The following is a 19,840-nucleotide window of genomic DNA, read 5'->3' as shown; positions in this document are numbered from 1 at the left end:
CTGTCAAAAAAAACAACACATTAGTGTAACTTGCTTCAACTAAAGTTCAGATTATTAGACTTTCTCATGAAATCTATTGATTAGTTCATAATGCACGATAGACTTGACAGGTGAAATCATTTTGATTCTCGAAGATGTCTTTGCTTGCACACATGTTGCATTCTTCAACGAGCTAAAGCCGGAGTGTGTTGCACAACAGATGTGAGCTGTCGGGTCTAATGCCAGCATTCGGCTTAAAGCGAATTATTTCTCTACTTGTATTTTTATTTTTTTAACGTAACATTTACCCAGGTAAAGGCGTTGCTGACCTCAACAGAGTAAAATAAATCAAACTATGTAAAAAAAATAAAATAAAAAAAAGTGACAGTTTTATAACGCATCATAAAATAAAGCATCTCTCGTTAATTTTTTTTTATAATAAATGCATGTTTTCCACAGGAAAAGATTATATTGGAATAGCAATTTTTTTAATAAAAATCCCTCCTTCACGTCAATTGGGCAATAGTACAAATTTACTTGTCACTGTTTTTCCATTACTTTTGATTATTTTAATAAGTTGTTAAAATACATAAATAATGAAATGCTGTGCCAAATGTGTACATGTAATACTATGAAGTGACAACTGAATGATACATCGATGTGGTTTTCTTGCTACATTCCAAAGCGTTGGCACGCTGCTGTGCGCCGCGTTGCCACCAGGCGGCGACATTGCGCTTCCGTCTCAACAACAAGCAGGAGCGGAGCGGAGCGCAAGATGCGCTTGAGACAAAACTCTCACACAAGCACGCACGAAACCGTTGCGTACCTATGACGTGACACTTGTTTCCGCACACAAGATCGATTAAGGTCAATTTAACTTCTGTACCACCAGCTCCTGCGCAGAAGTTGTCCCAGCAAGGGCGCGCGCTTCTCCGACGTGAACGGGCCAACAAAAAGCCGCTCGATCTAATTCAAACATCACCACTTGACGCAGCTGCACGGCAAAAAAAGCAACTTTTGGAAAGTTGACGTGAGTTTGGCGCACTTCCGGCGCGCAGGTGACTAGTTCAACAGTTGACACGCCGGGCGCACTCCTCCGCCCGCCTCCTCCTGAGAGGGGATGTGGGTGGGGTGGGGGTCCTCCAGGAGCCGAAGGAGGTGGAGCAGAGGGGCGGGGAGGGGGGAGACCTTGGCCGCTGCCTGCGCGCTATATAAACACTCATTTGACTGACGCACACACGCACAGTGCGCCCACACGCGCGCGCCCACAGAAGCAGCAGCCGAAGCATCCTCCGCGCCTCCTCCTCCTCCCTGCGCTCGTCATCATCATCTTCACCTTCACGCGAGCGGCATGAGGTGGTCCGGCTGCTAGGAGCTCGTCGCGTCCCCTCCCACCCCCGGCCCCAGCATGCTCTTCGACACCTTCGACCTGCTGTCTGCGCTGGCCGCGCTGGCGGCGTGCGCGCTGTGCGTAGCGCTGCTGCTCGCCGTGTCACAGCAGCTGTGGCAGCTGCGCTGGACCGCCACGCGGGACAAGAAGTGCAAGCTGCCCATGCCCAAGGGCTCCATGGGCTTCCCTTTCATCGGCGAGACGTGCCACTGGCTCCTGCAGGTAAGCGGCGCCTGTCCTGCCCTTCTCTGCCTGCCTGGCTGGCTCGCGTTGCGTCTGCTTGTTTCATTTGCGTGCGCAACACTTGGCACCGCTGACTTGGAGCGCGTGCTTTGATTGGCAGGCCGGAGGAGGCTGGAGATGCTCATTCTTGTTTCTCTCTCACAAATTGAAAATATCAATGAAGCGCCGGTTGCTTTTATGGGTTTGCCAAAACGCATGAATATTTCGATTCAATTTATATTTTTAAACACGTTAAAGGTGTATGGAGTTAATGGAGTGGAGTCCCCAAATTTAAATTGGCTTGTGCAATTATCTCATCATCTTGCGTGGTGTTTCTGTCCATCCCAAACGAGATCCGTGGGGATTTGGTCTGTGGGGACGCTGCCTAAAATGTCTAAAATGAAGATTATCTTTTAGTTTTGGGTAACCTTATTTTTTTTCGGCAGTCACCCTCGCGTCAAACGAGCTTTTCAATAAATTTCAACTGCTTTCAATTGAAAAAAAAAAATTGTGTTCACAAACGTTTGACTAATATACAAGTTAAATTTAAAGTTCAATGGCATAGTAACAACCAAATACTTGATTGATGTAAACAGAGGTTGAACGATCATATAGTCAGGGAACCATAAATTGTGAAACAGATTTTTATACCAAAATCAAAAGAAAAAAAATTAGTATTTGTGAAAGAAACATTTGCTTTGGTGTGCCTTATAAAATGAAAACAATTGATCTGACAAATCTTTTTAATTACAAATTAAATTCAGTAGCCATTGAAATGAGATGACAATAGAGAAGTGATTTTTTTTAAACCGATTTTAGAAAATGTGCAACTTTATTCCAGATCTTCTGCCAAAATAAAATAATCAAATCCATATTATAAGTCTTGATTTATTAGGCTATTATAAGCCTACCCCCCCCCCCCTCAAAAAGAAAAGTGTGCACAATTTGTGATCCTATCATGAATTTTCCCAGTGAACCTTGGTGGAGGTCACTTTGTTGTTGTTTTTTTGTCCCATGTACTCACAATGTGAATGGTGTGTGAAACTCAAGGCTTGAGGTTCAGATCTGGCTCACCACATTATTCTATATGGCCCACAAAGGCAAATAAAGTGCCCGCAACAGCGCCCAAACTTGAAAAAACACGGCAACATTTACTCACCACTATTTAAAATACCGACGATGATTACACAATTTGACGCTCATGTAAAAAAAAAAAGAAAAAAAGAAAAAGTCAATGGCGCTGCTTTTAAATTTGTATTTCCACGCGTGTCAATAAATTGGCGAGGGGGCAAAAGGAAAAAAAAAAAATTGGCAACTTTTCCTGGCTATTACACAGATTCAAAGCACATGGACGCGGGCAACGGGAGATGTTTGAAACGGACCAGAACTCGCTCGCTGCCACCATCGTGCGTTTGTGTGATTGGTGTCTTTGCCGTCGAAGGTTCCATTACCGCCCTTCGTGGCATACTTGTGGTTACGCACACACAGCAGACTGTTTTGTTTTTTTTTTCAGCGGCTCAGATTCAGTTTTGTGCAGTGGTGGGAAATCCAATTTTTTTTATTTTTCTTTAAGAATTTTGATTGCTCTACATTTGAAAACAAATATTCGTCCTTTCAAGTTCTTACTTTGTCCAACTAGGTTTGTTCGCACCTTTGACCTCCACCAGACGACAACGTGACATTGAAATGAAAGCGGTCGAATCTGTCAAGGTTGAGATCTTGATTGTAAAAACTCCAAGTTTTTGTACTCAAAGTCTGTGTGAAGTGAAAATAAATTTCTTGGAAATTTGCCACGCCACAAATAAGAGTGCGTCAAATATAAAATGAGAAAAATTGGCAAAATGAGGCTGAAAAATCAAGCTGTTTGTTTCACCACTCTCAAATGCTACTTTGTCTAGCACTTTTTTTTATGCCTAGCCACGTCTATGAAGTCAGATTAAAACTCCAAATTAAAAAAACCAAATAGCGGTCAAGTCACATTTTAAACTTTTTTTTTTTTTCCGAACCTCACCGTCATGTGTGCACTCACGGCAGACAACAAGGCGCTCTAAAGTGGCCGCATCAAGTCCTTGTCCACATGCTGAATGTCAAATCAGACTAAAAATATTTAACGAGGCGCTCCAAAATACCCAAGGGCCAATCTGAAGCAAAAACAAATCAGCAAAACCGAAATGGTGAAAAACGCTATGTGACCACAATTAAGTTCTCAGTCTTTGCATGTTTTCGGCAATTACCTTCAAATATGGAAGGTCTTTTCCACATTTGGGCAGACTAGTTTATACGGCGGAGGAGCATGCCTCGGTGCTGCCGAATGTGTGTGTGTGTGTGTGTGTCAGGGGTATTAGTGGGGTCCCGGGGTGAGCGCTTAGAGCGTTTTCAACAAGCATAATCTCCTTTTCTAAAATGTCCTCAGGTCAGGGGCCAACGCTCTCGGTCTCTCTCTCTCTCCCCTCGATCGCCCTCGCCGCATTCTACTCGTGTTCTGGCTGAACTATCTGAAGCCCTTCTTCGCTAATCCGCCCCCCTCCTCCGCCGCCGCACTCTCGCTCTCCCTCGTTCCGCCTTCCTCCTTTTCTTTTCCCGCCTCCTCGCCTTCCTTCCTTCCTTCCTCTGCTCTTTCTGATGCGACGGCGTGACCGCAAGGCGACGCGGGTCATTGTCGAGTCGAGGCCCTATCGCGGCGTTCACACACATGCGCGCGCACACGCAGGTTCCCTGGCATCTCTGGCAGCGTCTGAATGATTGACAGCTGAAAAGAGGGAAGGAATTCCCTCGCAGCCTTTGGCCGCCTCTTGTCCTCACGCTGCTCCTCCTCCTCCTCCTCCTCCTCCTTTTCCCCCCTCATTTCTAACCTTCGTTTCACCCACTCTGGCTTCGAACGTCAATCAGGCCGAGTGGCGGGTTCGAAACTCCGGACGCCGATCGCCTTGCTCGGCCATTGCGGGAATAAAAAAACTCGTTCGGCTGAAGTTGACAGAAAACAAAGAGAATGGCCTGTCTTGAATGAAACGAGCGCATAAGTCAGCTAGCTTAATGCTAACACGGAATGGGAAACGTCATAGACGCGCTAACTAACAGCACTTATGTGGTGGCCTCATAACACTTTTAAGGAGTCCGACAACATCACAAAACTCAACGGCATTTTTTTTTTTTTATCCTCAACGAAAACTACGACAATAAACTCTGTCTTTGACGTTACCTTTGACTGGAAGATGTGTGCATGTTTTTTCCTTGCTCCATTCACGTGGCCCCCTTTCTTGCCATAACACGAACCCCCGCTGTCTCCCTGCTAAGCATCACCGTGATATGTCACACACACACACACGTACACACACACACGCACGCAGATCTAAGTCAACATAATTAGCTGTGTTTTTTTGTCATGGCCTAATAAAAGAGTCATTTGTTGGACATTTCCACGGCGCTACAAAGGGGACATTTATAAGGCCCCGGCGCAGGTTCGTCGGCGGGCCAAGGCCAACAGAACACGCGGGTATTTTTAGCGCCGCTCGGACCCTGGGCGTGTGCGCACGGCGGAGAAACGCGGGCGCTTTTTCTGGGATGTTCACTTTCGGCCGAAAAGCGGCAAAAGTCGCTTATTATTTCACCGATTTTAAAATGTGGAAGGTGCCCGTTTTGCGATTTGGCTTTCTGCGTCTGTGTGTGTGTGTGTGTGTGTGTGTGTGTGTGTGTGTGTGTGTGTGTGTGTGTGTGTGTCACAAATCCTGTATGTGGTTATGTTTTCTTGCGAGAAAAGAGTGGCGTCATTACATTGCAACTTTTCCATGCTTGCTGTGTGTGTGTGTGTGTGATTGTGTCTTTGTGCATATTGCCAGATTTGGGACAGCGAGGAGGGGGGGGGGAGTCACCTTCTCACCTTTTTAGCTAAATGTCATCACAACACATCTCCGCCCACACACACACACACATGCGCACGTACACACACAGTGTCGTATTTGCCAGCGACAAGACATGAAAACATTTTGTATGCCGTGTGGAAAAACTAAAAATGGAGGAAAACAAAATGGAAAATCATATAGTGTCGTAACGTATTGCGCCTACATGCGCACACGCATCAATCTGATGGTGTATCTTGGGAGTGTGAAAGGGAGCCTTGTCTGGCTGCTGAAGGAACTCCCCTTCCAACGTGTGTGTGCATGCGTGTGTGTGTGTGTGCGTGCGTACGTGCGTGTAGGCCGGCATGCCAAGCAGACATACTAAACCACTCTACATCCATGTGGCAGCAAAATGTAGCTTGGAAAACAACCCTCACACACACGCGTACAAAACACACACACACGTACACACACACCCTGAGGGCTCCAGAGGCCAGTCAGCAACCTGGTGAATGTGTGCGTGCGTGTGTGTTGTAAAAAAGAGGAAGTATACAGGAGCTGTGAAAACACTTCAGATCAGTAGATTGAAGATGAAATCACGTGTTGAGGATTCCTCCTCGCAGCCAAAGGAAATTTTGAAATGCAGTGGCGGGGGTAGAAGGGGGGGGGGGGGGGGGTTGCGGCAGGGTTGCGGGGGTCACGGCGGCGGAGACAAAACGTCGACACCTCGTGAGGGCGCGCACATCTGAGGCGGGTTAGCGCAATTACGAAATGCTAATTAGCGGCATCTGGGCTCAATTGGTGCGAGCCGACGTCGCAGGCGACAAGAAGGTGGGCGTGTTGCTCACAGAGAAAAGAACCATACAGTGAGGCCTGGTTAGCCGCAGGGGTTAGGGAGCAAGCCCCCAATGCCTCCCGCCCGAAATGCTTCAAATGGCCTGTGGAAAAGTATTTGTCCCTTTCCTGAACCGTTTGGTAACTATTTCCAAAATGCAATTTCTAAAATAAGCTATTATTAATTAAATGGCAGCAGTGTGCCTGTAAAAATACAGAACTACTTTCCTGCTAGCCATTTTATTAGGGATTTTTCTTTCAAGTGTTTGACTCGGGCACAGTAGCAAGTCATGACAATTCTGGGTAGCTTTAGTTGAGCACTTAATATATCTTGCGTTGAGCATCTGTCTACAACGCCAACCGTTGCCATTAGCGATTCTGTCCTTTGTCTTGAGAAATGTATGCACCTCTCCAAAAAAGAAGCTACCGCTTAATATTGCCACACAGTTTTGCTTTAAAACCGAACACAATGACACATTGCGTAGTTGACCAAAACACTTTCCCTTTTCTCTAACTCGATGCTAACACATAATGGTAAATCCCATTGACAGGCTAACGAAACTATCGTTGATGTCGCAGCAATTACAAACGTTAAAATGACTTACGATTGAGCACAAATGGTAGCAACACACGCAAACTGAACATACAGCAAACATACAGTCTTCTTCTGTTTCTCACTATTACACGTAAGCATGAATTATACTGCCCCCTGGTGGCTAAGGCACACACAAACGAATGAGCCTGCCCTAGCAAGTGACTGCCCCCTGCTGGTCTGGAGTGTGACTTACGCAAATGTTAGAGAGCTGCAGCAAGAGATGCAGAAACAGAGAAACAAATGTTCGCCATACCTCACAGTCGTTGTCGGCATGTGTGCGAGTGTGTGACTCTCGCACATATCTCTTCCCCCGAGAGGCCTCCGGGGTCAAACCAGTTAGTGTTGTCACACTGCGCCCTCGCCATGTTTGTTTGCTTTGCACGTTTTTGTGAATTTTATGAATTCACTGCGAGCATGTGTGTCACCACACGTGTTTGTGTGAATAACGTACTTGTGTGTAACACGGTAAACTGCTTCAGCCGCACACACACACAGCCCATTTATAGGGTAAGAGTCCACCGGCCGAGAGATGGCGACGGCGTGACCCGCTTGACCCGGATGTTTCTCGCTTCCCTCCCACGCAGGGTTCGAGTTTCCACGCCTCGCGGAGACAAAAGTACGGCAACGTGTTCAAGACGCACCTGCTGGGCCGCCCGCTGATCCGCGTGACGGGCGCCGAGAACGTGCGCAAGGTGCTGATGGGCGAGCACACGCTGGTGACGGTGGACTGGCCGCAGAGCACCGCTGCCCTGCTCGGACCCAACTCGCTCGCCAACAGCATTGGCGACATCCACCGCAAGAGGAGGAAGGTCAGCACGCCGTTTCGACCTTTTTTTTTTTTTTTTAAATTTGACCTATAAAAGTTTGCACAACTCAAATTTTTACCATGAGTAATCATTTATAATGATAATTTATAACTATGGCCTTTCAGAAAAAATCCACCTGTTGCTGAACCTATCCCATAATTCATAAATATGATTTAAGATTACTATATCATGTAATAATAATAAAAATAATAATAGAATATATACGTATATCACAATAATATAATTATATATTACAACAATATTGATAATATTAATAAAAATGATAATTATTATAACAATAATTGATATTATTATGATGAGGATGAAAGCTTGATGAGCTGAAGAAAAAAAAGTCAGATTTGGAATCAGTGCTAAAATATATCTATAAAAGTTTATTCTGTTTCAAAATAATGTCATAAAATGATATTTGAAGCCAGACTCAATTAGGCCATCTCCTCCAGCCAATTTCTAACCGGCAAACAAAACAACGTGACCGTCATTTTGGGTGTTGTGGGCGAGTCACTCCTCAGGTCGTGACTGTGCACCACTTAATTCCTCCCTGACGCCGCCTATTATCTCTCTTTCCGCCATCTTTTCCTCGCCAGGACCATTTCAGGTAATCAGCCACTTAGCGCCATTATCCCCTCGTCCCGGGGGCAAATATCTACCTTGCTCACACTCACGCGCAATCCAGTGCATTTCCTGTAAATCGCCCTCTCGCCTTCTCCCACCGGGTCCTGGAGGGGGGCGGGCGGGGTGGAGGACGGCGAGGCCGCGAGAGGTCGGCCGGGTCGATTTTGGGCTGTGATCGGGCCGGCACAATGCGTGACCTCAGCTTTCCAAGTGGGGTTAACGTTTCAAACTCGGGTTTCAAACTAGGGTTAGGCTTTCAATTTAAGTTTCTGATCTGGGCTCCCGACTCCCCGGAGACTCCCCTTGCGCTAACCTCGTGTAATGACCCTTGATTAGGAAGGCACAAAGAGGGGCATTCTGCCGGGGGGGGGGGGGGGGGGGGGGGCACACTGACACACACGCACGCGCAGCGACCCGCTCGGCGAAAGACGGCAGACCCGAGACGGAAAAGCTGGCGACGTGCTTGAATTTGGGAGCAGCTCAGAGAGGCTGCTGCACCTGCAGGCCTGGAGCCAGTAGAGGGGGCTGCCACGTGAGACGCAAACTAGTGCGCTCACACACGCGGGCGTTCTAACGGAGCGTGGCCAAGTCCGCTGCGCCATTGCAGAAGAGAGAATGGAAGCTGGGGAGGACCATTTTGCGTGCGTGTGTCCTTGTGGACAAGTAGGATTGATTTCAATTCACGTAAAGCACTTTGCGCTATATAAATCAAGTTTGATTGATTGATTGATTGATTGGTGGGAGTTATTTAGTAAAGTAGAATATAAAAGCAGGGGAGTCGGTAGAGAATAAAATATAGAAAGAGGGGATCGTGGAAGTTTGGGTGAAGGCAGGAGCGAGGGAAAAGAAGGCCGGCGAGAAGAATAAAGGAGTCTTTACATGTTTGAGGAACCAGCAGCTCACAGCACTTAAAGCACATAATTTAAGACATATGGACGTTATCAGGACCACTGTGTCTGTGTGTCGCTCACTATGCCGCGCTGTGTGTGTGTGCGTGCCGCGGGCTACAGAAAGACAGTCACGTTTTTGTGGCGTAGCAGAATGACTCTTGAACAATTAACCCCCCCTCCTGCACCCGAACCACACCCCTCTCTTGTGCCAAGTTTAGAACGTCCCAAAATGTCGCAGATGCCCAATTTAGACAAATTTAGAATTTTTTTTTTCCAAACCTGGTATAGTTGCGGCGGCAATCTCGTCTGGACCGTCGCGCCAATTGTGCTCACTGGGGTGCCGGTGGTCACATGATCACGTTGTGGCGGCGTCACCTGGAGAAGTCAAATACAATAGCAGACAATGTTATTTCACATTCTGTAGAATCATTAGCATGTGGCTAATGCTACACATTAATGTCGGTTAATATTATACGAGTTACACAAAAAAGAAAAAAAAAAGATTTAACAACGGCACCAATTCGCCGTTCCGATTTTCAATCTCCTGAATAGATTTTATTGATTGAAAAGAAAATCATCCATCAAGCAGGAACTATCCCCCACAAGCACAAACATGCCCCAAGAGTCTAATCCATCATGTGTCATGAAGTCATCTCGGGAGATTTGTGACAATGTACAGAAATGAATCCCCGATGGTATAAATTTCCCATCAGCATTTCTTTGTCTGCGTCAAATAACAAACGTGTAAATCATCTCGCCGCATAAACAACGTTGCGGTTGTGCTGACTCCAGGGAGATTACGCGCTCGTGACGCCGCGGGGGGGGGGTTAATGGCCGCCATCAACCGACCCCTTCGTTAACGTTGATCCGTTTTTATTCATGCAGGTGTTTGCCAAAGTGTTCAGCCACGAGGCCTTGGAGTCGTACCTGCCCAAAATCCAGCAGGTGATTCAAGAGAGCTTGCGAGTGTGGAGCTCCAACCCCGAGCCCATCAATGTCTACAGGTAAAACCCGCCCCGCCCCGCCCCGCCCCTGACACGAGCGGCGCCGGCGAGTGTCCTGAGTGGAAGTTCTTGCGTCTTCCCTCAGGGAGAGCCAGAGGTTGTCCTTCACCATGGCGGTGAGGGTGCTTCTTGGATTTCGGGTCTCCGAGGAGGAGATGAAGCACTTATTCTCCGCCTTCCAGGACTTTGTCAACAATCTCTTCAGCCTGCCTATCGACATGCCCTTCAGCGGCTACAGGAAGGTACGTGGGCCCAATCTCGTGCCGTGAGAACTACCACAACTCAAAAGTGATTTTGGCATTTCCTCATGTTCAGGGTCTGCGAGCTCGCGACAAGCTGCAGAAGAGCATCGAGAAAGCCATCAGGGAGAAGCCGCTGTGTACGCACGGTAAAGACTACAGCGACGCTCTGGACGTCCTCATGGACAGCGCCAAGGAGAACGGCGCCGAGCTCACCATGCAGGAGCTCAAGGTTGGACCCAAAGTTTTTCATGAGACGCACATAAGCGCATTTGTCACTCATCAATCATCCGAGCTAGAGCGAGAACATGAGACAGACACGCACAGAGTAGCGTAGGGGCACACCCTCTGTTTACCTATTCAAGTCATTCCGAGGAATTCTGTGGAAACTCAACTCGCTCTCTCTCCATGTGGTTTCTGGGTTAAGTCCAGGGCCAAAAATAAGTCAACACTCCCCCTGGAGGGGTCTGAAAGAGGCCTCCTGTACACACACACACACACATTCACGCACATAAACACACACAGACGGAAAGTGAACTGGGGAGGCCCTGTCGCGCACACGCAAGAGCCTCCGTGTTATTTATTCCACTGGCCGCTTCTTCCCGCCAACAAAATTTGTCAAGAGCTCATATTTGCGCATTGTTACAGGAGTCCACCATCGAGCTGATCTTCGCCGCCTTCGCCACCACGGCCAGCGCCAGCACCTCCCTCATTATGCAGCTCCTGCGCCACCCGCCGGTCCTGGAGCGCCTACGGGAGGAGCTGAGGGGGCGGGGCTTCCTCCATAACGGCCGCCTGTGCCCCGAAGGAGAGTTGCGTCTGGACACCATCGTCAGTCTCAAGTATCTGGACTGCGTCATCAAGGAGGTCTTGAGGCTCTTCACGCCCGTCTCAGGGGCTTACCGGACCGCCATGCAGACCTTTGAACTTGACGTAAGTGTGGAACCTGTCACCGGTGATTCGGCCCTGAGATCTAAGTCAGCCTTTTTGATTTTTTTTTTTGGTCTTGCGGCTTGCAGGGGGTGCAGATTCCAAAAGGCTGGAGCGTGATGTACAGCATCCGAGACACCCATGACACGTCGTCTGTCTTCAAGGACGTGGACGCCTTCGACCCCGACCGCTTCAGCCAGGAGCGCGGCGAAGACAAGGAGGGGCGCTTCCACTACCTGCCCTTCGGCGGCGGCGTGCGTTCCTGCCTGGGCAAGCAGCTGGCCACGCTCTTCCTCCGCCTCCTGGCCATCGAGCTGGCCAGCACCAGCCGCTTTGAGCTGGCCACGCGACACTTCCCCCGCGTGATCACCGTGCCCGTGGTCCACCCGGTGGACGGGCTGAAGGTCAAGTTCTACGGCCTGGACTCCAACCAGAACGAGATCATGGCCAAGTCGGAGGAGCTGCTCGGAGCCACCGTGTGAAGGCGTCGACGGGGGCGATTGAAGGAGGGAAAAGAAGGACGCCACATTTTCTTCTCCACGTTTTCGGACTAATAGGAACATTTTTTTTTCATCTCCTGTTCCGACGGAAGAGGAATAAGCTGCCGTAAGGATTCTGCTCTCAACTTAACAAAAAAGTGATGGAATATCTTGGGAATGCATCGAGGGGTGCCGGGGAAATGAGGTGTTAGGCAAGGTGGATCAAACAGGGTACCGGAGAACAGGAAGCATTTGCTTCATCCAAATTGGTCAATCATCGGAGCAGGGTTAACAGGGGTGATAAAGATCCAGTCGTCCGGACGCAAAAAAAAAAATCTAAAGTAAAACGTGAGCTAAAGTGTCGAGTTCAACTGCATTCCCGTTGACTGAAAATCACCTTGGTCTGGCTTCAGAAATGCCTTTGGAAAGTTCGCTGCCTCCCAGCCTCCCCATTGGCTAAATCTCCCCGCCTGCTCACTTCCGACATTATTTCATTGGAAAGTCGCCGAAGAGGGAGCGCGTCGGAAGCAAACGAGCACCCGCTTCCGATGTACATCCGATGACATGTAAACGCTGCTCGTCCTTGTCTTGTCGTCGTGTTTGTTCTTGAATGTCGCTCCCGCTTTGATGCTCCTCGCAAGCACGTCGATAAAAATAAAAATAAAAGAAAATCATTCCATCCCGGCGTCCCTCAAACCAACCAAAAGCCCGAGCGGCGCGGACCAATGAGATTTGAGGGGCGGGGCACGGGGAACGACCAATAGCGTGGCTCGCCGTCCTGTCTTAACACACCACTGACTTGTTCAGGAAAACACATGACGAGTATTCTCTTTGCTGCTTCTTTGTGGACATCGTCTCACGGAGACGTTGAGATGTCCAAACGTGTTTGTTTTTGTCAAACTCACTTTGTCTCACTAGATACACGTTAGTAGGCGCGAGCTAGCTAACTAGCGCAATGAAAGAAACTGATCAACGGTCAAGTACGTACAGTACACACGCGTCAGTTATCTAATTTGAAGGTCTGCATTTTGTATAAATCAACACAAAAAAAAAAAAAAGAGCGTTCACATGCTACTTCTTGAAATCGTGTCATACTCAAGCAAGCTCGCAAACCGCGGGAAGAAAAAAAATCAGCTATCGACTAATAACCTAACATTATAATGTTATTATTGTTGTTCTACTTTTTATTCTACCACAGAGTGATTTTAGTTTTGAGCCGAAATGAGAAAAAAAAAAGGAAAATACTGGATTTCTATAGAATGTTATGTATTTCATTTACATTGTGTACACATTGTTTATAGTGTTAATTGATTCCTGTCATGATGTTTTGTTATTCAAGACTTATTATCGCTGCTTTTGCTATTAATTATGGAAAAAACGCAAAGCACTTGGGGGTAAGACTATTTTTTAAGGGCCAGGCGACTACGTTTCTTCTTTCCTGAACGTCCTGTACATATTTTGGATTTCTTTTCATAGGAAATATTGTGTTGCTTAGCTGCATTACGAATGTCTTCTTTCTCGGTTGTTTTTGTAACCGTGATGGTTTAAATGTACTCCTGCAATAAACTATGTAGTTAAAAAAAAAAAAAAAGTCTGTGAAATTAATTCAATTCAGAATATTCCAAAAATGATGTTCTACATTTAAGACCAAGCGTGTTTGAAATGAACTCGTTTTAGTGGCGACCCCCGGTGTGACGGGAATGATGCAAGAGGATTCCTGAAGTTTTAAGACTCTTGCTGGGCGAAGGTCAAGGTGAATCAAACGGGTCACTAGCGCAACATCGCTCTCGTTCTCTCGCTGACTCGCATACGCCGGCAAGCGGCAAACGTGAGGTCCGAGGTCAGGTCGGCTGCGGAAGTTTTTACCCAGCTTTCTTCCATTTTGAAGAAGGGAAACACACACACACACCTACACACACTTCAAAGATGTGGGCTAAGTGCTTCAAGATGACGAAACCGCACGTCCTCACACGTGACATCCGACACCGGCTAGCAGGAAATGATCAGTGATCGCTGTTGCCGTCGCAACCAGAGTGCCGACGCTTCCGGGAAAGCGAAAGCGGAGCTCCTCGTCTCCGATGGCTTTGCTTATCGTCTCGCCGTGACCTGACAGCGTCAAAAAAATCAATTAAGAACAAGCTCGTATTGACCAGCGGGCTGCTTCTGGCATTCGGACGTGTTTACGCGATGCTGTGATGTCATCTGCGGAACAATGGCTTCTTTCCGTCCGACATTTGTCGGCGCTTTGGGTGCATACTTACATGGACACTCAAAGTGGGCAGCGGATTTGGGCGTCAAAGCACTTTGTGAACGTGCATGCAAACTTGAAGGCCTCTGCTCCAAAATAGATCGTCCATCACAGTTTTTTTTTTTTTCTTCTCCTTGAAGGTTTCATTTGCCAGTTCAACGGTCGTACGGAATCGTTTTGTTTCCACAGAGCTCCCTTCAACTCAATAAAGCGAAAGACCGGATCCAAAGCCTACAGTGGCGCTGGCCGAGGATTCCCTCTGGCGCGTCTGGCGTTGTTTTCACGAGCTATCTAATTGCAAGCTAGCGTCAGAGGGAGGAGAAGATGACCAGCAGACACCAAACGCACAAGAGAAGAAAAAGTTTTCTGTCCTCCGCACGAATCTGTCTGGGCTCGTATGGATGGATTCGATTTCAGGACGTAGCCAAAATCGCCGCAGCTGGCTGAGGTCGGGGCATGGCTCATACCGAGAGTGAGTCACTGATCACTTGCTTTGTCTCTGATGGATTTCATTTTGGCCCGTATCAGCTGACAGCCCACACAAACATTCACCATCAAACCAACAGCATCCAGTACCAGGTCATAAGGTCTGCTACTGAACTCATTTTCTTGACAAAACAACTTCAACAACAACCAGTTCACAGAACAAGCAGCGCAAATGTGCGTCACTGATTTTTGTCTACAGGCCACAAAAGTAAAGTGAATAAAAGTGAATTAAATACACACACACACACACAAATCTTTCCCAACACTCATGATGGGAACGTCAATATGACCGCAACACGCACAGACACGTCCACAAAGAAAATTGTAAAGACAAGACGAGGAGAATTTCAATATGATGCACAGTGGTCCCCAACCTTTTTTGCGCCACGGACCGGTTACGTGTCAGAAATATTTTTTGCGGACCGGCAACAAATATAACAAACAAATATCAAAGCACATAAAAATAAAACTCACCTTTACGTTGAATTAGTGGAAGCTTGTTTCTCGGAAATCTTCACCAATAATAAAAGGTTTCTTCGCCTTAGCAATATGGTTAGCCAATAAGAACGATGCTCTAGGTGTACTCCCATTTGTTGATGTGGTTGCGGTGGCCTTCAGTAATTGCTTCCGTCCTTGTTGTGCACGGGTTTTTTTTCCTTTAGAAAATTTTTTTTCCAAAGGTTTGTCTTTTAATGCAGGATGCTTGGTCTCCATGTGCCAAAGCACTTTTGAAGACTCGTTAGCCTCGTTAGCTAGCCTGTCGCCACCTATTATGCAGAGTGGGCTTGGCTCGTCACCTGTGGCGATAAATCCATATTTGAAGTAGGACTCCAGAATTTTTCTTTTAAACGCAGCTTTTCTTTACTTAGAAGTCGTAGCCTCTTCTTCTTCCGTCTCTTCATTGGGCTTTTTTCCCGTTCCGAAGAAAAAACAAAAAAACATCTGTTTCTTGCTAATTTTTGCTAGCTTCGCGGGCTCGACCGAGGTGACATGTCACGTGACGAGGACGAAGGTCAAGAGACACAGATGCACCGACGGATGTAATTAGGAGAGAAACGCCAAATGTTTTATATTTTCAAAATAAAATCTTACTCATTTTTGCTAGCTTTACGGCCTCGACTGGGGAAACATGTCATTGACCGGGACGAGCGTCTTGACCTGAATTAATTGATCGTCAAAAAAATATGTATTTTATGTAAATAAATACATTTTAGAAATATACATTAGGCATCTAGTCAACAATATTTATGGTTATTTTTTTTCCCTATTATTTTCTTCCATGACATTGGGCCAAGGGGAACCTTTTTGGAGGTGTTCAGTTTAATGTCAACACAGAATTGTGCACTTAGCCCGAAACTGTGCTGTGTACTGCACAAGACAGGACTTGATTGCCTGCAACACACACACACACTCGCACTTGCACACACTCACGTCGGCTCTAAATTCTCAACTGGAAACGTTTCTCTTTCTGTTGCTAATTTACACTCGCGCGGCGACCTGCTTGGCTGCTGCTCTGGGCGTCGCGCAAACTGCTGATGTGCTGAGATTTTCTGGCACGGCGCTCGTGTACCACAGCGTGGGTGTGCGCGTGCGCGCCAAATAAATGGAGGGCTACTAAATGAGCGGTCCTCTCTGCGAGACATTCATCTTAGCGTGGTGAGAGAGAGCGAGAGATGGGCGAGTCCAAAATATTTATTTCGCTCATCAATCAGCTGGTGGAAAGAAGTGCGCGTGTGTGCAAAAAGAACAGCAGGTAGAGCTGAAGGCCACTTTAAGTGGCGGGGCTCAAATTGTTGCCCCTGTGCGTGTGTGTGTGTGTGTGTGTGTGTCTGTCTGCAGTGGCACTCCAACCGGCATTAACATTTGGGCTTGGGTCTGCCTGCCAAGTGACGTCGTCTTCGGGCTATGCTGCGGTTCTGCTTCACGCACACACACACGTATAGACGCACACACATACACACAGACACACTTGTGGCGTCATGACATAGGAGCACGCTGTCGTGATCCATATGAAACCCGAGCTACTGTCAGACTCTGCTTTGTCACCACCATGCGAGTGTGTGCGAGGACGACTTGGCACAGTGTGTGTGCGCGCGTGAGTGTGTCACCGATGGGAATGTCGACTTTGGTGAGCCGTCGGGGCCAGCAAGGCCTTCCCTGCTGGTCTAAACACCGTTCAAAAATATTTACATTCCTCCCAACAATCTTGTGTGTTAATGTGCATGTTAGATTTGCTTCGTCCAATCAAATTCCAACCTGTGTTGCCATGTCAATCGAATCTGCCCACGGCCTTTGGTTATCTTTGACGTAATCTAAACAATCTTTTTGATTTTTTAAGTTTTTGTTTTAAGATCTGCAATCTAGTCATAGTGTGCTGTTATATTGCATTTTGACAGTATGAAAAGAAAAGTCACTGTAGGTTTTGTACTTGGGCGATCCCTTGTGCTGCACCTTTCACACTTTGCTGGAAGATACCAACTGACCGAAACGACCTTCGCTGCCGTTGGCGTACGCAAACGTGACTCATTCATTCCTTTCATTCAACACACAAACGCACATGCTGGTGAGCAATGCTGCGGTCACGCGAACCACAACTAAACAAAGCCGAGGCCTCGATGCCGTGACGCGACATACTATCTGTGGGCGGAAAGGGGCGTGGCCAAATGCATCACTAATATCTTACTTATGATGACATCACCGCACTGGTTTCCCAAAGTTGCGATCAAAGGGAACGAGCGATGATGCTGGTGCGTTTGGGCGGAATCCCGGCAGGTCAGCCAGAGGTCGGCCGAGCGTGGAATCTTCTGGGAGTCAAGCTCTTTTCGTTCTCTGCTTACCGAGCGTACCACGAGTCTTAATTGCCTAACTTGGATAAGTCAAGTTAAAAAAAAATAATTAATAAACGTGGGGCAATTTGGCGAGGGAGGACGCACCAAAACGAAGGCCCGTTTGGTCGTCTGATCCGATTCTGATGGATTGCGCTGCAGTCCAAAGCAGGATGGAAAAGCGAGTCAAAGAAGGGTCATTTTTCTAAATCGTCTCCCCACATGAGTCACCTTCGGGGACGACGCGAAGATAAAACACACACGCAGACAGCCGCGCACGCGCGCCGGCGCACACACGCGCGCTCCTACACGTGGCCGGCGGTAGCGAGATGACTTGTTTTGGCGAGCGTCTGTATCGCTGAGCTCAAGCAAAGCACACTCAGTGGAAGTTGGGCGCTGGGCCAAGGATGCTGCATGCTTCTGGTCAGCTTTGCTATTCATAGAAGCCCGCAAATGTAGAACCCAGCACGGGCGCGTGTGCGCCGCGGCCGGAGCCGGCTCGTCAATCTGAACAAAAACGGCCCGCAAACAGATCATAGGCGGGCATTCCTCCGGGTTCCTGAATGCATCACGAGGAAGCCGTGAACACATACAAAAAAAGTCATAGCTGTGGTTTTGGAACGTCCTGCGGTGGGGATCCAAGTCCCTGAACTCGCACTGACCTGCAGCCTCCAAGGACAGAAGAAACGAAACGAGAGCGGGCCGGCGTGCCACCTAAAAGTTGGCCATATTGTTGAAAAGTCCCACCTGACCGGCGGCGGGGACAAGTGCGGCGATCAGGTGAGCGCGTTGGGATAAACGCGCGTGCGGCAGTTTTACGGCCGGAGCGCAATCGCAAACAGATGAGAGGAGAGACGGGAGTCAAGTTGAGGACGCACACGAGGATTAGGGAGCTGATTTACAGCAGACGGCTTCTGGCGACCGCAGGAGGCCTGATTAGAGGTTTGGACGCGGCGCGTGGGGGGGTGGGGGGGGGGCAGCAACTTGTAACTTGTGACCTCCTCACCCCAGACCGAACAGGCGTCATGTCATAGGACGGGCAGCCGACAACAATATAGTCACAAGTTCAACATTAAAAGGTCATCAACAAATATGTAGCACTCAAATGATTACGCTAGCCACACAAATTGGAAAGCCTAGCGCAAGTTTAGCTAGCGCAAGTTATTCAGTGCAGGTATAGCTAGCGCAAGTGAGTCAGCGCAAGTTTAGGTAGCGCAAATTAGCCAGCGCAGGTTTAACTAGTGCAAGTTACCCAGCGCAACTTTAGCTAGCGCAATGCTTCTCAATTATTTTCTGTTACGCCCCCCCCTAGCAAGAAGAAAACTATTCGCGCCCCCCCCCTCCCCACCGTGACTATCCTAACTTGTCTTGTAAGTCGTAAAATGTTGCACTGTCGCAAACGTCACAGAAGTAACAATGAGAGCGACACTGCCCCCTGCTGGGAAGATGCGCAATTACACTTTATTCTGGTACTGCAAAAAGAAAGCCTGTTCCCCAGGGTCACACGCGCCCCCCCAGGTATAGCACGGCGCCCCCCAAGGGGGGCGCGCCCCACTATTTGAGAAGCACTGAGCTAGCGCAAGTTAGCCAGCGCAGGTTTAGCTAGCGCAAGGTGTACACACGGGTTTGTGTCTTCTGGTAGAAGGGAGGACGAGTACTTTTGCCCCATTGGCTGACGTTTCGACTCGTGTGTCAGCAGCGTGGAGCTGATAGAGATACAAGACAGCCGATGGAAACCTCCACATCTTTGACCCGTTCATTTATTTTTAGACGGGACGGCGTCCAAGGAGCATTTATGGGCCTTCAAACCCTCGGCTGTCATGTAGCGGGAAGACGAGCGGGGAAATGTATCCGCTCGCCGCCGCCAAATAGTCCGAGTCGTGCAAACACAAGACACACACTCCGCCTTTGTGTTGCGGTGAAAACGAGCCGGTCAGCACTCGGTTGGATTCCCGTAACTGAAGGCTTTTCCTTTTTTCATTTCACGCTTTCTGCATTCCTCAAATAAGCGTGACTGTTAACATTCCTCTTTTTGCTCTCCGTGAAGGTTACGCTCTTCCACCGCACGTGTCCAGCCGCGTCCTCGAGTCTTGCTCACGTCTCGCCCGCCGTCAGGTGAGCGCCATCTTGGGCTCCCTCTAGTGAGCTCACCTTGAAAATTCCAAAAAGTTTTTGCTCCCAAAAAAAATATATGATGGGAACTGAAAGTTGAGCATCAAAGGAAAATAAAAACTCGTTTTTGTTCTTTTCAGTCTTTGAGGTGTCATTATCCAGCCTTCACCCCTCCCTCCCTCCATCGCTCTCTCTCTCTTTCGCTGTCTACTTTATGTCTCTCTATCGCGCCGGCACACTACCTGGCGAGCAACTTTATTCGGTGAGTGCGGCCAACGTTTGTGCACATTATTGCTTTCATTCTCCATCAATGGATTCAGCATCTGTCTGCA

The 19,840-nt window shown here is 48.1% G+C and overlaps 1 protein-coding gene and 1 long non-coding RNA gene across 2 annotated transcripts in view; one reads left to right on the top strand and one right to left on the bottom strand.

Moving 5' to 3' along the window:
* Positions 1-19,840, bottom strand: part of LOC133144866 (uncharacterized) — a 33,333-nt gene that overhangs the window by 368 nt on the left and 13,125 nt on the right. The window contains exon 4 of the long non-coding RNA XR_009710787.1: positions 9,465-9,560. This is a non-coding gene — a long non-coding RNA (uncharacterized LOC133144866). The remainder of the gene's footprint in view (positions 1-9,464; positions 9,561-19,840) is intronic.
* LOC133169879 (cytochrome P450 26B1) lies at positions 1,202-13,124 on the top strand. The gene is made up of 7 exons (XM_061302407.1): positions 1,202-1,591; positions 7,441-7,665; positions 10,071-10,189; positions 10,275-10,431; positions 10,505-10,660; positions 11,077-11,361; positions 11,448-13,124. The coding sequence occupies exons 1-7, from the start codon at positions 1,388-1,390 to the stop codon at positions 11,838-11,840; spliced, it is 1,539 nt and encodes a 512-aa protein (XP_061158391.1). The 5' UTR covers positions 1,202-1,387; the 3' UTR covers positions 11,841-13,124.

The sequence above is a fragment of the Syngnathus typhle genome, linkage group LG1, assembly GCF_033458585.1.
Source record: "Syngnathus typhle isolate RoL2023-S1 ecotype Sweden linkage group LG1, RoL_Styp_1.0, whole genome shotgun sequence".
Lineage (NCBI taxonomy): Eukaryota > Metazoa > Chordata > Actinopteri > Syngnathiformes > Syngnathidae > Syngnathus > Syngnathus typhle.
The sequence above is the reverse complement of the archived record's forward strand: the minus strand, read 5'-3'. Positions and strand labels throughout refer to the sequence as shown.